Source organism: Coregonus lavaretus, assembly GCF_964263955.1.
Source record: "Coregonus lavaretus genome assembly, chromosome: 32".
Taxonomy (NCBI): Eukaryota; Metazoa; Chordata; class Actinopteri; order Salmoniformes; family Salmonidae; genus Coregonus; species Coregonus lavaretus.
In genome coordinates this window covers 21,729,904-21,746,018 of record NC_140019.1, presented here as the reverse complement: position 1 = coordinate 21,746,018, position 16,115 = coordinate 21,729,904, and the positions used below count along the sequence as shown (strand labels likewise).

General features: G+C 45.4%; 1 protein-coding gene across 1 annotated transcript in view; it reads right to left on the bottom strand.

Annotated features, from left to right (window-relative positions):
* Positions 1-16,115, bottom strand: part of LOC311107897 (teneurin-3) — a gene marked incomplete at its 5' end in the record, with an annotated part of 171,745 nt that overhangs the window by 3,824 nt on the left and 151,806 nt on the right. The window contains 7 exons of the mRNA XM_084150489.1: positions 1-131; positions 382-1,993; positions 3,123-3,419; positions 4,991-5,226; positions 5,661-5,836; positions 6,273-7,147; positions 8,904-9,058. Coding sequence (XP_084006615.1) covers positions 1-131; positions 382-1,993; positions 3,123-3,419; positions 4,991-5,226; positions 5,661-5,836; positions 6,273-7,147; positions 8,904-9,058 — 3,482 coding nt within the window. The remainder of the gene's footprint in view (positions 132-381; positions 1,994-3,122; positions 3,420-4,990; positions 5,227-5,660; positions 5,837-6,272; positions 7,148-8,903; positions 9,059-16,115) is intronic.

Here is a 16,115-nt window from a genome sequence, read left to right as displayed (position 1 = left end):
CGGTAGATCATCCCAAAGCTGGCTCTTCTTCAGTTCATAAGATGGGTGGGTCAGATCAAACTTTGGGACTGGGTAGCCAGGAATGGAGTTGTGTAGATGGAACCCAAAGGTCACCAGCCAGCTATTCACATCTACATGGGACAAATAAGAGCAAGGTCATACTAAATATTTAATGACATGGTTATGTCAAAATAGAAAATATGGTAATGTTTTATCATAAGTAATTAATGTCTTAGTTATCATGAATAAGCTGGTAATACATGCATGAAAAAAGCATGTACAAAGATTTAAACATTTGAATAGCACATTTAAATAACATGTTTACACTATGTGCACATTAAATGTTACTAAGTTGAATAAAAGTGACAATAAATATCTTACCTGCAACATACTCTCTCACTTCATGTACTTTGCTGATGGGGTTGTTGTTTCTGAACATGTAGAGATTAAAAGGACCAGGCTCTTTCCCCACTCGTTTCCAGGTGTTGATGTCAGGCACAGTCCACCTGCCGGGCATAATGTCATAGTCCCTCTCACCAAAATGCAACAATTTGGTCAGCGGGTCATAGAGCCCCCCATGGAACCCCAGCACCAGTTGAAAGTCCGGGTTGGAGTCAAAGTAGATCTCCCCGTACGCTGTGTACTGGACCTGCTTGATCAGGAGGCCGTTGCTGGTGAATACGGCCAGAGGGGTTCCGGTGTTGTCACAGGCGATGTAGTACTCCTCTCCGCTGCTGATCTCCTGGGCAAACAGGTGTCCCTGCAGGTCATAGTACAGGGAGGTGATCTCAGAGCTGGAGTGGTTGTAGACGTGGGTGATCCTGCTGGGGTAGCTCAGGTCTGCATAGAAGTACTGCAGGTGCTGCCCCAGGTTGGTCTTGGTGGACACCCTCCGGCCCAGGCCATCGTAGCGGTACTGGATGGTCCAGCTGTTGCCCTTGCTGTATACGCGTGCCAGGAGGCCCTTGGAGTTGTAGTCGAAGATCTCGGAACCTCGCTGGCGGAGGAAGCCATCCTCGTCCATGCGGTACTGCACATCTCCCAGGCGGGTGATGCGGTCACGGAGGTCGTAGCGCAGAGGTAGCAGTCGGGCGCTGTTGCCTGGGTTCAGTAGGTGGAGGTTGCCATTCAGGTCGTAGGTGTAGCGCCACATGACCTTGTCGTTGAGGTAGACCGTCTGGAGCTGGCCGTCTACGTCGTACTCGTAGCCGTACTTGGTGGTGTTGGCGAACGGCCCAATCTTGATTTCCCTCTTAGTGCATCGTCCCACGTCATCATACTGGAAGGTGATCCAGTACATGAGGGATCGGAAGATCTCGTACTGGATCTCCTTGATCCGGCCGTGGGCGTCAAAGTGCTTGGTGTAGGTCATGACGGCCGTGGAGATGATCTGGTTGATGTCATAGTAGATGACGCCGAACTTGCCGAACTGCTCGACCTTGCCAGAGATGTCGTCGAACTGGTAGAGGTCGATGGGCAGCGGCGTCTCGTTGATGACGCCCTGAACGCTGGTGACTCGCAGGCTGCTGTCATAGGTGTAATCGAAGCGGGCATTGACCATTCCGTCCTCGCTGAAGCGGAAGATCTGCCGGTCCACCAGGGGGCCCACTTGGCGGTAACGGATCGAACAGATGAAGCCCTCGCTCTGCAGGTTGACCGTCTTCAGCACGCCTGCCATCTCATCGTACGTGAAGCTGACCCGCGTGCTGTCGTACAGGACTTCGGCTAGCTTGTTCTGCCGTCGGTACTTGTATAAGATCCGGCGGCCCGTGCCCAAGTGCACCACTCGCTGCAGGAGGCCATCCTCACTGTAGTCCACGGCTACAGAGGCGTTGCTCTCAGGCGGGTGGAAGAGGTTGCGGTAGTAGCCCACTGAGCGGACTGTGTGCATGGTGTAGCGGGCCACACTGGGCATGGTGACGGCAGATAGTCGGTCCAGAGAGTCAAAGTCGAAGATGTACTGACGCTGGCTGTGGAGCAGGAGCACCATTGACTACAGGAAAGATGCGCAAAGGGAGAAAATAAATATGAGTATTTGAAGTATTCATTTTTTGTTGTTTTATGACTACAAATAATTATATATTTACACCACCCGCTCACAAAATAGCCTAAACAATTGCATCAAACCTACACACATTTATTTCTGACTCCTAAAATTCATGGCATTCAGAGTTAATTCATAATGCACTTTGGATGCTAGAAGTGCTTTAGGTGGACTGCCACCCTTCCTGTGAAAATGCCATGCCCAGTCAACTGTCGGTACACTGAGGTTACTTAAGCTCCTAAGGCTTCAGTGTGCCCCATGTTTCTTTGTTGACATGGCCTATCCCTGTCATGTAATGAGCACAAGGAGGGCCAAGTGCCCAATGCCAAGTGAGGGCGAGGAAATCTCTGCATGGTTTTGCATGAGGAAAAGTCCTTGCAGCTGAGCCTTCCAGTAAGTGATCTCACTTATTTTTCTGCGAGGAGTTATGTTCTTAGGGAAGTTCTGCGAGGAGTTATGTTCTTAGGGAAGTTCTGCGAGGAGTTATGTTCTTAGGAAAGTTCTGCGAGGAGTTCTGTTCTTAGGGAAGTTCAGCGAGGAGTTATGCTCCTAGGGAAGTTCAGCGAGGAGTTATGTTCTTAGGGAAATCTATGAATGATTTTAGATTACTGGCTATAAATCGATCTCTGAATGTGCTACAGCGATGAAACCACTATCTCCTGCTGCGTTACGATGTAAGTGGCTGTGACGTAGAGTTCAGCCAGGAGTTGATGGACAGTCAGAAGAGCGAATTAAATGGTAGGAGGGACATCCCCGCTTCAAGTGGTGTCAGATTTCACATCCTGCTTTACACAGGCAGAAGAGGCATACTCCTGTGTCCATTAGAATCAGGGCTACCGCTCAATGCAATACATTTCAATTGATGATGTCCACATATCAATTTATAAGCGAAAATGTCGGTCGGTACCAGTACCAGAACCACGCAGGTTCTGTCTGTCTAAGAGTTAAGCAAGGCATGTGTGGGGCCTCCATTCCAATTCACAATTGCTTTAATCATCAAAAGTACTCCATTTGTGTTTGTGCATTTGTGCACAAGTGGAGAAACCAAATCATTTTATCGAGTCGCTTCAACCCTCACCTTGTCCAGGTATGTGTAACTCCACGTCTTCCCGTCAGCAAACACTCTGGAAACGACGCGTCCCTGAGCGTCGTACTCCAACCGCTCGCTGGTCGCCCCCCTCTGGAGGGCGCTAATCTGCCCGTTGCTGCTCCGGCTGACGTTCACGGGCAGAAGCTTACTGCTGGGGACCCATAGCACAGGGTGGCCCGCGCCGTCATAGATAATCTTCAGCAGGAACTTCCTGTGGTCGTCATAAATCTTCTCCGTCCTCAGCGTACGGTCATAATCAACCGACAGAATGTTCCGTCCGTTCACCTGTTAGTTGGTATGTGTATTGAATCAAAGCCCAGACAAAACAACAACAGACCATAGAGATCCTATTAGATTACTAGAGGGGCTATGTCATAAACCCTAAAAGTTCCAGAATGGTATGAAAATGTCAGCCATTGGCGTCAGGGAGAAATCCAAACCAGTCTGAATTGCAGTAGAGGCATAGGTGATCCATTTCCTTCTACATTTACATTTTAGTCATTTAGCAGACGCTCTTATTCAGAGCAACTTACAGTTAGTGAATACATATATATATATATTTTTATACTGGTCCCCCATGGGAATTGAACCCACAACCCTGGCGTTGCAAACGCCATGCTCTATCAACTGAGCTACATCCCTGCCGGCCATTCCCTCCCCTACCCTGGACAACGCTAGGCCAATTGTGCGCTGCCCATGAGTCTCCCGGTCGCGGCCGGCTGCGACAGAGCCTGGATTCGAACCAGGATCTCTAGTGGCACAGCTAGCACTGCGATGCAGTGCCTTAGACCACTGCGCCACTCAGGAGACTCCTCTTACTTATGCAGGAAAAAAAAAGTAAGGCATGTGATATATCAATAATTGAGTAACAGAATTATTGTCAACTTAAAATATTGTCATATAATTATAAATACAGTTTACAAAGGTTTTATACCAATTCTATGTATAAATAGCCTCTAAAATATATGTAAGCATACCATAAATGTCTTAATGTTTGTTTTTTTGAAAAGCTGTAAGTGTTATAATATGATACAATATCAGTACAATATCATTTACAACTAATTTCAGCCAGTGTATGGCTGTGCATTGACTGCATTGTTTGAATGAAATGTTGGCCTATTGGCAGTTAATGTGACACATTATTGGCTAAGTAGCTAACAAACATACTCTGCAGATAATCTTCAAATTCATTTTTACACGATATCTTATGACATCACTGGCTGATGACTGGCTTACCAACTCCCTTACCAAAATGGCTGACCTTGTATACCGTCATAAGAAGGTTCATGTCCATTCTAGCATTCTAATTCCTAATTCTATGCAACAGAGAATGAGTCTTTGAAGTCACAGAGTCATGGAGAGTGCACTTATTGTTTTATCTGGTGACCTAAAAACAGCATTTAGTGTGATTGCCACTCTTTGGCAGTCAGTGAGAGGAGATGAATAGCTCCTTCAAGGGCTTCATTAAACTGAGAGACACTGGCAATTGCTCAGAAACCCCCCCCCCCCCTAAATTTAGTGGGGCCAAAATTGTTGTTAAGGAAAGTAACTACCCAAGTTAAGTTCATAACGTCAATTGTAAATCTCATTGGCAGGTTCTGGAGAAGAATACTGGCAGTATAGGGTATTGGGAATTTGGAAGCAGGTACTATTTTACTGCATTTAATTAAAATCAGGTATGCTTATATCTCACACTTAACTCCAGGATGAATCATTGATGCATCCAGGGAGGCATTTAAATGATTTTGCTGTAGGCCTACACTTCAGTTAAGTGTCAGTTAATATACAGTCGGTGAGTGAACACCAACATATCTTACAGATAAATGAAACTCTCTGAATAATAAAGTGAAACTCACCCTTAGCTTGCGCCCAAAAACGATGACTTTGCCCCTGGCCTGCTCCTTGCGGAAGCGCCACTCGACCAGATTCTGCCCACTCTCCCCTGGCAAACTCATGTTACGCCGTGCCACGGTGGGGTTGGCAGTGCCCGCCAAGATGTGGGGCTCAGTCTGGTAGTGGGTGTCCATTCCATTGGCATAGGTGATCCTCAGAGAGTTATCATAGCCAACCTGATAACTGCTTCTACATTGATCTGAAAAGATAAAAAGACAGGGTCATCTTTGATAACATTGTACTAAGTATTGTGACTATAAATCATTGTTGTCGATACTCAGGGAAATCTTCCCACCTATGCCATGTTGGATAAAACTACCCTCTGATAGAAAAACAGATTAACATTTAAAAAAGAACAATAGAACTTCAATAAATGGAAGAATTCAATAAATAGCTCGAAACACAGGACAAAGTGTTTCGATACAAGGTTTCTGCTCACCCCACACACTGAGGAAGTAATAATTTACACTGTCTTCTGTCAAACCCGCTCACCCATAATGACACATGACTTAAGCTTACTCAACATTGCCCTGACGACCCAAGCAACAATGACAAATAACCAGCTTCAAAATGGCAGTCTGAACTGTTTGTGCCTGTTTCAGCAAGACTGAGAGGAGGAGATGTGCAGCTTACCCTGAGCCAATGTATAGAAGGCACGGATGGTGGTGGTATTGGTGGTAATGCTAATTTCCTCTTCAGTCAAGGAACTCTCAATGTCCACGGTCAAGGCCCTGTAGATGTCGGTGTACAGGTTGTTCACTGTTCCGGTGGGGAACGTCACGTTCATTAGCTTGCCTTCGCTGTCATAGCTGAAAGATGGATGGAGAAGTTAATGTAAAAGTGATCATTATGATTCATGAATTTTTACATCGATGCATGGTGTCATTTTGTTAAGAGTATCTAGGCAACATCACACTCTGTCACCACACGGTCTCTTTATATGTAACTTGGTAGAATAACCTTTCAAAGGATCGAAATATGACACTGTGGGCAAATTTTCCAGTGCGTGTCAATGTGAAGGAAGTCACTGTGACTGTCACCAAGTTCACATCAAGAGGAAAATGGAATATGAATGTAGGTACATTTTAAGTGCAAAGCCTCAACTTATTTAGCTTACATTATAATAAATTAATATTTCTTCATATTACTCAAATGTATTTATCTAGTCAGACTCTCATCACCCTAAAAAGTGAAGGTATACTCTGCCACTGCAGAAATCAGTCCCTCTTACTTCTGTATACTCACTCGTAGAATGTGGTCCAGCCAATTTCAGAGGTCTTGGTAGCCAGCAAGCCAGTGTTACCATGGTAGGTGAGCAGCACCAGTTCCTGGCCCTGAGCCGTCAAGGTCTTCAGCCCACCGTTGGTCCCCATGGTCAGCCAGATGACCTGGTTGTCAGGGGCGACTATGCGCACGGGCATGCGGTTGGGGTCACGGCGGATTCTCAGGGTGTTTCCGTTGCTATCGGTCATGGCGGTAACGTCGTTCTCCGTGCTGTAGCTGAAGGTGTACTTGAAGTCACCTGTCATGAGGTTGGTGGTGTGTAGGTGGGTCCCGTTGGTGTCAAAGACGTACAATTCCTGGGCATCCGGCGATGCCACTTCGAAGGTGTTGGCGTTGGAGGTCAACACAGGCCCGTTCCTACCGACTGCCCGGATGCGGATGTTGCCCAGGTCTGCCACATATAGGGTGCCATCGGGTGCCACGACAAGAGAGGACGGTGCGTTGAGACGGGCGTCTTTGGCGTAGCCATCGCCCGTCTGGTAACAGTCACAGTTAACATCGTTCTTACAGTCGCAGTCGGACGGCGACCCCACCAGATGGGTTATTTCACCGTCAACGGACACAGTTCGGATTCGGCTCAGCTTCCGCTCGTCGGTTTCGGCGACGAAGATGGCGCTGTGGTAGGACACAGCGATGGCCACAGCAGACTCCAGGGGCGTCAGTGCTGCCCTTTGACCTCCGCGGTCCATCCCGGCCAACGGGCAGTGGATGGGCCGGCCCGCTGCAATGCTGACCTGGCCGTTCTCAGTGATTCGAAGGACCACATTGCTGTCCAGGACGTACAGGGAGTTATCCATGGGGCTGACCGCTAGGTCGGTAGGCCACTCCAGGAGTACCTGCAGATCGGGACATTGTTATAGGCACCACCTCACAGAGATGTGGCATTAAGACGTGACTGTCAACCCAAATGACTGTGATCTTCTCCATCTACACATCACCAATGTGACATTGGCAAACTTGTCCCATTATAAATGTCTACATTCTCCTAAATATTTCAGTGTGACATCAGCATTGTCAAAAACTGTGGGAAAACAAATGCTTAATCGTCCTTTCCAGTGATTAATAATAAGGCGTTTTGCCCTTAAGGCTGCACACGACTCACTACTGTGACTGTTTGTCTCTGTGCCATGCATTAAGCCTGCCAGTCTGCCTTCTTATGGGGACAATATGCCTCGGGATGCTACATTCTAGCCAAAAAGATATCCGTGTTGGGTTGTAACATTGAAGTGTCTTAATTAACTTAAGATTACATGTTTAGTACTATGCATGCCAGTCTGCCTGATGGTTTCAAGCCTCCCTTAGGGTTCTGATAAGACACATGGAAATGCTCTCTGGCATGTCCCCTTGGATTAAAGGGCAGAGGTATGGGACCCCAATCCAAGTTGAATTTGACTCTCGACCCCAATCCACTCCTGAAACGTCCCCTCCGGACGTGTTATGGAGGCCCGCCATTCCATTTTAATATGATAAAAGCTTTTCTTAGTTGTATTTTCTTCATTATTAATTTGCACCACGTCAGAGACTGTATGTAATGGAAGGGGATAGAGTGGAGATGATTCAGAGGAGAGACAAAGTTATATTGAGTTAGTGTTTTACCCTCATGAGGCGGTAACTTATTGCCTACTGACAGGGCACTATGTTCATGAGGAGGTAACTTATTGCCTTCTGACAGGGCACTATGTTCATGAGGAGGTAACTTCATCAACTGTTAAGGGAAGATTTTTGGAGACACAATCTTTTGCATCTGTGGAAAGTTGTTAGATAGACAACTGTTGAAATGTCATGTTGTTTGGTAGGAATGACCCCTCAAAAATCAGTTGCTGACTACATGAACTTCGATCACACCTGATTTAACTAATCAAGGGCTTGGTGGTTATTTGACTTATATGAATCAGATGTGCTAGTGTGCTGCAACAAAAATATGCAGTCCTGTGGGTCCCTAAGGAACAGATTGGGACACACTGTAGATACCCAACAATAAGCCTCAGCAACTTGAAAGATAGAGGTCCTTAAAACCAGAATACAATGCATTCTAATGTCTTTCCATCCCCTGAGATAACCATACACAAAGGTTTATTATTTAACTATGTAAGTACTTCCATTATCAGGATTTCGTGGCTGTTTTTTTGCAGTCAAAATTGCTTGATTTTGCTGCAGCATATTTGACATTTTGCATGGCAATATGCAATGATTTTGTCCAAATTGTCACAAAAATGCATTGACAGTTGGAAAGGTTTGTTGACGTGTGGCTTGATTGAACCATTTTATGGTAGCCCTCTTTTTGTAGTGTGGTAATCAGACAGTTTAATGCGCTAATATTGCAGAGATTTTACTGTTTTATGCGGTAATAGTGCGATGATTGGTCAAACTTGTAAGCCCTTGTATAATATGCAGGGAATTGTTGAATCTTCAAAAAAACATTTGCGATCTCAGAATCCTAGAGAGACTGGCATTATTTAACACTCCAGACTGAGTGACTCATAGATTGGCAGGGAGAGAACCACAAGGTGGCGCTGTGATGTGAGCCCTATGGGAACTGACTTAAGGACAGAACAGGCGTGAGGGAGGCCTGACTGGTAATCTGACAGTCACCTGATTGATGTCCATGCTGATGTCACAGGTCAGGGGGCGTGCCGACGTGAGGTCATTGGAGCCCAGGAGTGTGGATATGATGCCGCTTTGGTCAACTCTCCGGATCGTGGTGCCGTCCACAAAGTATATCAGTCCATTCTTGTCCACAGCGATACCTGTCGAGGCAAAAGGGGGGAAGGGGGGAATAAAAGAAAGGCAGAAGTGAAAACAGATAGATTGATGTGTCAGATGTGGGAGATGTGAAGTTCTTTCTGCTTCCATGACTCTGTGGACGGAACACGACGGATACATGTGTCGAGTTTGGCTTCCCATTATTCAGGTCACTGCAAAAAGCACATCCTTCAATAATTCAACCGCCTGCTTTCCTGCTATTGAATAATTTCTCAGGGTGAAGTGGGAAAGGCTGTATCTCTACTGTATGTGTGCCGGGCGCTGCGCGTCTCGCCATATCCCACCTCTAAAAACAGAACTCATAGGTACAGTGTCAACGAGTGTTGCTTTTTTCCCTCAAATTGTAGCTCTGACACCCGACAATCATCAACTCTCTTCACTCTATCCGTGAAATGGGTGGGCGGGGGGAAATGACGGCTTGGGCCAATTTTAGACGAAACGGGTGAACGACAGGCAGTTGCCATGGTTACGGCAGTGGGCAAAAATTGCCCGACTGATTGAGTGTCGGCTGAGGGTTCCAAATTTCAGTGCGAGGAGAGAGTGCTTGCCGTAGTAATTTGTCCCACACAGGGAAACTATATTAGCAACCATGGCACACTTCACATCTCTTCATGTTACTGTGGGCTCCTAATAGAGAGCGGTGGCTATAGGATTTCAATTAAACCTCACGTACATTTCCATTTATTTTTTCAATCAGCGCTATAAACGCTGGTGTAAACACACACTGTGGTTGGTTTTTAAACTCAACAAGGTGAGAACAGTTGATCACAAGAGGTGAGGAATTGGTATATATTCTGCCTTTAACAGATTTAATAGCTTCTAAATCCGTTTTTTAAAATGATTTTATTTTTTATAGGTGAGTGCTTTGGTTTGACCTGTGGCTACATGTAGGTTTGCACAAAGATTGCCTGGCTACTGAAACATTAAAGAGCTTAGGGAGCACCAATCCATTCTGGGAGAGCTGGCTATTTGACAGTCGGGGGAAAATTCAGACAGATGAAAAGTGTCACATTTGAGCATATTTCAGCAAACGTCTGGAAAAGAAAAGCCCAGCCATCTGCCATCTCTTTCCCCCAGCCTCTACCTCCTCCCACTTCAAAGTTAGAGTCCCTCCCTCCCAGACTCCCTTCAGTCAAACCCACTCTTTTAAATGCAGTTTAAGCTGGGCCATTAGGGGGGACTTTAAAGACTGGCACACACCAGACAAACTAATAATCCATGACTTCTTAACCCCTTACGCTCGTGGAAATTGGCCTATATGGATAGGGCCAAATTGAAACAGAAGAACTATGCATGACCATGGTAGCAATTGAAAGAGGACACTTTGGAGATTATGAGGAAATGATCAGACCAAAGGTGAGGACACAACAATTCACCTGACACAAGCCTGAATCCAAACATTGCACTACTGATTTTATGTGCATTTTACATTTACTGTACTTTTCACAGCATTTGTCAATAATGAAATCTGAAAACATGTGCAAGTAATTTCAATGCACTTTTATGACTCAAGTAAAGAGCCTTCAACTATAGTTTTTTATAAAAAATTTTAGCTCACCTAGCTTTGCCATTGAGGAACTGAAGCAAGCACACTTTTTTTTGTTTGGAACAGAGCCCTGCGTCCCCACCATCAAACAATTACTGTTGTTGTTGTTTACGCAATCCAAAAATGTTCCATTATAAATTGCAATCTGGGTCAGGTGGGCATCATTTGAAAGCTCATTCTATTGCCAACATGGCTAGCTAAGTTATAAAATATGATCTTATAGTGTTAGGCTTTCAAAAGGTGCGCATAGAATGGAGTCATGAGTGCATTCAAGTGCGTGTTCCGCAGCTAATGTTCTTCACAATAGGACAAACATTGGCTCATTCTGTTCGGGACAACCCAAGGTATAACGCCATGTCATCCTTGTAACTGTGCATCAAACATGGCAATGATAAACAATGATACTGTAAATTGAGTTTTCAAATATGGAAACGTGAAGTGCCCATTTGGACTCATGGGTGTTTGGCTTGCTTGCATGACATCACAGCGCTGTGAAGCGGAGAACCTGAGCTCTGACATCATTTATAACATGTTACTGTATAGCCACTGCGTTCCAATTAAGGATCTTATCAACCCGTATACGGGTTGATAGGGGCTGTGAGTGGAAAGGGCTACCTTCAGATTGTTCGGAGGGTGGTTAGTGTTTAGGCCCAATGTGGCGATCACTAGCATTGATTTGGATGAAGATTTCTACTTCAATGAGTCGGTGGTGCAGGACATACTGCTCACCCCAGACCAGGCCCTAATCCCTGAGACTCGGAAAAGGAAAAGACTGCGTAAGAGAGGCTGACGTGCGGGCACCCTGACAAAACTATATTGGCAAATAAATAATCCGCCTTTAAACTCCGTTCTATTGGCAAACGTACAATAACTGGAGAACAAACTGGACGAGCTCCGTTCGAGACTATCCTATCAACAGGACCTGAAGAACTGTAATATCCTGTGTTTCTCAGAGTCGAGGCTGAACAAGGCCATGGATAATATACTGTACATCTAGCTGTTTTTTTTATGCATCGTAGACTGAACGGCGGCGTCGGGTAAGGTTAGGGGAGGGGTGTATCTTTTTGTTAACAACAGCTGGTGTGCAGTCTCTAATATTAAGGAAGTCTCAAGATTCTGCTCGCCTGAGTTAGAATTCCTCATGATAAGCTGTAGATCATACTATTTACCAAGAGTTTTCATCTATAGTTTTCATAGCTGTCTATTTACCACCACAATCCAACACTGGCTCTACGACCGCACTCAACAAGCTGTATAAGGCAATAAGCAAGAAAAAGCTCATCCAGAGGCAGTGCTCCTAGTGACTGGTGATTATAATGCAGGGAAACTGAAATCTGTTTTAACTCATTTCTACCAGCATGTCACCTGTGCAACTAGAGGACACAAAACTCTAGATTACCTTTACTCCACACACAGAAATACATACAAAGCTTTCCCTTCGCCCTCCATTTGGCAAAAAACTCAAACAGGAAGTACCAGTGATGCGCTCAATACGGAAGTGGTCCGATGAAGCGGATGCTAAGCTACAGGACTGTTTTGCTAGCACAGACTGGAATATGTTCCGGGATTCATCCGATGGTATTGAGGATTTTACCAAATCAGTCACTGGCTTCATTAATAAGTTCCTTGACGACGTCATCCCCACGTTGATCGTACGTACATATCCTAACCAGAACCTATGGATTACAGGCAACATCTGCACTGAGCTTAAGGCTAGAGCTGACACTTTCAAGGAGGGGGACACTAATCTGGACGCTTATAAGAAATCCCGCAACCACCTCCGACGAGCCATCAAACAGTCAAAACGTCAATATAGGACTAAGATCGAATCCTACTACGCTGGCTCTGATGCTCGTGCAGGGATTATAAAGTGAAACCCAGCCGCGAGCTGCCCAGTGACACGAGCCTACCAGATGAGCTAAATGCCCTTTATGATCGCTTCGAGGCAAGCAACACTGAACCATGCATGAGAGCACCAGCTGTGTGATCCCGCTCTCCGTAGCTGATGTGAGTAAGACCTTTAAACAGGTTAACATTAATAGATGGATTACCAGGACACATACTCAGAGCATACACTGACCAGCTGGCAAGTGCCTTCACTGCCATTTTCAACTTCTCCCTTACCCAGTCTGTAATACCTACATGTTTCAAGCAGACCACCATAGTCCCTGTGCCCAAGAATGCCAAGGTAACCTGTCTAAATGATTATCTCCCCATAGCACTCACATATGTAGCCATGAAATGCTGGTCATGGCTCACATCAACAACATCATCCCAGACAACCTGGACCCACTCCAATTCGCATACCACCCCAACAAATCCACAGATGATGAAATATAAATTGCACTCCACACTGCCCTCTCCCACCTGGACAAGAGGAACACCTACTGTATGTGAGAATGCTGTTCATTAACTACATGAGAATGCTGTTCATTGACCACAGCTCAGCGTTCAACACCATAGTGCCCTCCAAGCTCATCACTAAGCTAAGGACCCTGGGACTGAACATCTTCCTCTGCAACTGGATCCTGGACTTCCTGACGTGCCGCCCCCAGGTGGTGAGGGTAGGCAACAACACATCTGCCACGCTGACCCTCAACACGGGGGCCCCTCAAGGGTGCATGCTTAGTACCTGTCTGTACTCCCTGTTCACCCACAACTGCGTGACCATGTAAGACTCCAACACCATCATTAAGTTTGCTGATGACACGACGGTGGTAGGCCTGATCACCGACGATGATGAGACAGCCTATAGGGAGGAGGTCAGAGACCTGGCAGTGTGGACGACAGGGCTGTAGTGGAGAGGGTAGAGAGCTTCAAGTTCCTCGGTGTCCACATCACTAAGGATCTATCATGGTCCACACACACCAACACAGTCATGAAGAGGGCACGGACAATGCCTCTTCCCCCTCAGGAGGCTGAAAAGATTTGGCATGGGCCCTCAGATTCTCAAAAAGTTATACAGCTGTACTATTGAGAGCATCTTGACTGGCTTCATCACCGCTTAGTATGGCAACTGCTCAGCATCCGACCGCAAGGCGCTATAGAGAGTAGTGTGTACAGCCCAGTACCTCTCTGGGGCCGAGCTCCCTACCATACAGGACCTCTATACTAGGCGGTATCAGAGGAAGGCACTAACATTTTTCAAAGACTCCAGCCACCCAAGTCATAGACTATTCTCTCTGCTACTGCACGACAAGCAGTACCGATGCACCAAGTCTGGAACCAACAGGACCCTGAACAGCTTCTACCCCCAAGCCATAAGACTGCTAAATAGTTAGTTAAATAGTTAACCAAATACTGTAGCTACCCAGACTATACAGTGGGGAAAAAAGTATTTAGTCAGCCACCAATTGTGCAAGTTCTCCCACTTAAAAAGATGAGAGAGGCCTGTAATTTTCATCATAGGTACACGTCAACTATGACAGACAAAATCAGGAAAAAAAATCCAGAAAATCACATTGTAGGATTTTTAATGAATTTATTTGCATATTATGGTGGAAAATAAGTATTTGGTCAATAACAAAAGTTTCTCAATACTTTGTTATATACCCTTTGTTGGCAATGACACAGGTCAAACGTTTTCTGTAAGTCTTCACAAGGTTTTCACACACTGTTGCTGGTATTTTGGCCCATTCCTCCATGCAGATCTCCTCTAGAGCAGTGATGTTTTGGGGCTGTCGCTGGGCAACACGGACTTTCAACTCCCTCCAAAGATTTTCTATGGGGTTGAGATCTGGAGACTGGCTAGGCCACTCCAGGACCTTGAAATGCTTCTTACGAAGCCACTCCTTCGTTGCCCGGGCGGTGTGTTTGGGATCATTGTCATGCTGAAAGACCCAGCCACGTTTCATCTTCAATGCCCTTGCTGATGGAAGGAGGTTTTCACTCAAAATCTCACGATACATGGCCCCATTCATTCTTTCCTTTACACGGATCAGTCGTCCTGGTCCCTTTGCAGAAAAACAGCCCCAAAGCATGATGTTTCCACCCCCATGCTTCACAGTAGGTATGGTGTTCTTTGGATGCAACTCAGCATTCTATGTCCTCCAAACACGACGAGTTGAGTTTTTACCAAAAAGTTATATTTTGGTTTCATCTGACCATATGACATTCTCCCAATCCTCTTCTGGATGTACTCTAGCAAACTTCAGACGGGCCTGGACATGTACTGGCTTAAGCAGGGGGACACGTCTGGCACTGCAGGATTTGAGTCCCTGGCGGCGTAGTGTGTTACTGATGGTAGGCTTTGTTACTTTGGTCCCAGCTCTCTGCAGGTCATTCACTAGGTCGCCCCGTGTGGTTCTGGGATTTTTGCTCACCGTTCTTGTGATCATTTTGACCCCACGGGGTGAGATTTTGCGTGGAGCCCCAGATCGAGGGAGATTATCAGTGGTCTTGTATGTCTTCCATTTCCTAATATTTGCTCCCACAGTTGATTTCTTCAAACCAAGCTGCTTACCTATTGCAGATTCTGTCTTCCCAGCCTGGTGCAGGTCTACAATTTTGTTCCTGGTGTCCTTTGACAGCTCTTTGGTCTTGGCCATAGTGGAGTTTGGAGTGTGACTGTTTGAGGTTGTGGACAGGTGTCTTTTATACTGATAACAAGTTCAAACAGGTGTCATTAATACAGGTAACGACTGGAGGACAGAGGAGCCTCTTAAAGAAGAAGTTACAGGTCTGTGAGAGCCAGAAATCTTGCTTGTTTGTAGGTGACCAAATACTTATTTTCCACCATAATTTGCAAATCAATTCATTAAAAATCCTACAATGTGATCTTCTGGATTTTTTTTTCTCATTTTGTCTGTCATAGTTGACGTGTACCTATGATGAAAACTACAGGCCTCTCTCATCTTTTTAAGTGGGATAACTTGCACAATTGGTGGCTGACTAAATACTTTTTTTCCCCACTGTATGCATTGACCCTTTTTGCACTTACTTTTTTGACTCATCACATAGGCTGATGCTGCTACTGTTTATTATCTATCCTCTTGCCTAGTCACTTTATTCCTAGTTATATGTAAATGGTGCCCTGTGTATATACAGTGTAGCCAAGTTATCATTACTCATTGTGTATGTATTTTTACTTTTGTTATTACTTTTCTAGAATTTTTCTATTTTCTCTCTCTGCATTGTTGGGAAGGGTCCGTAAGCATTTCAATGTTAGTCTACACCTGTTGTTTACGAAGAATGTGACGAACAACATTACATTTTATTTGATGGCTGCCATACTGGTTGGTGCTACAGTACACACTTATGGTGAATGATGCCAGTTACCCTTATGTAAGCATTTTCTGACCTGGTGAAAAGGGATAACACATTACTTCTAAAACATATTTTGTGCTGTGAACCACCAATATTTTGAAAGCTTTGCAGGATTTCATTTCAGCCCTGCGGTAATCAAATCAAATCATATTGTATTTGTCACATACAACAGGTGTAGACTTTACAGTGAATTGCTTACTTACAAGCCCTTAACCAACAATGCAGTTCAA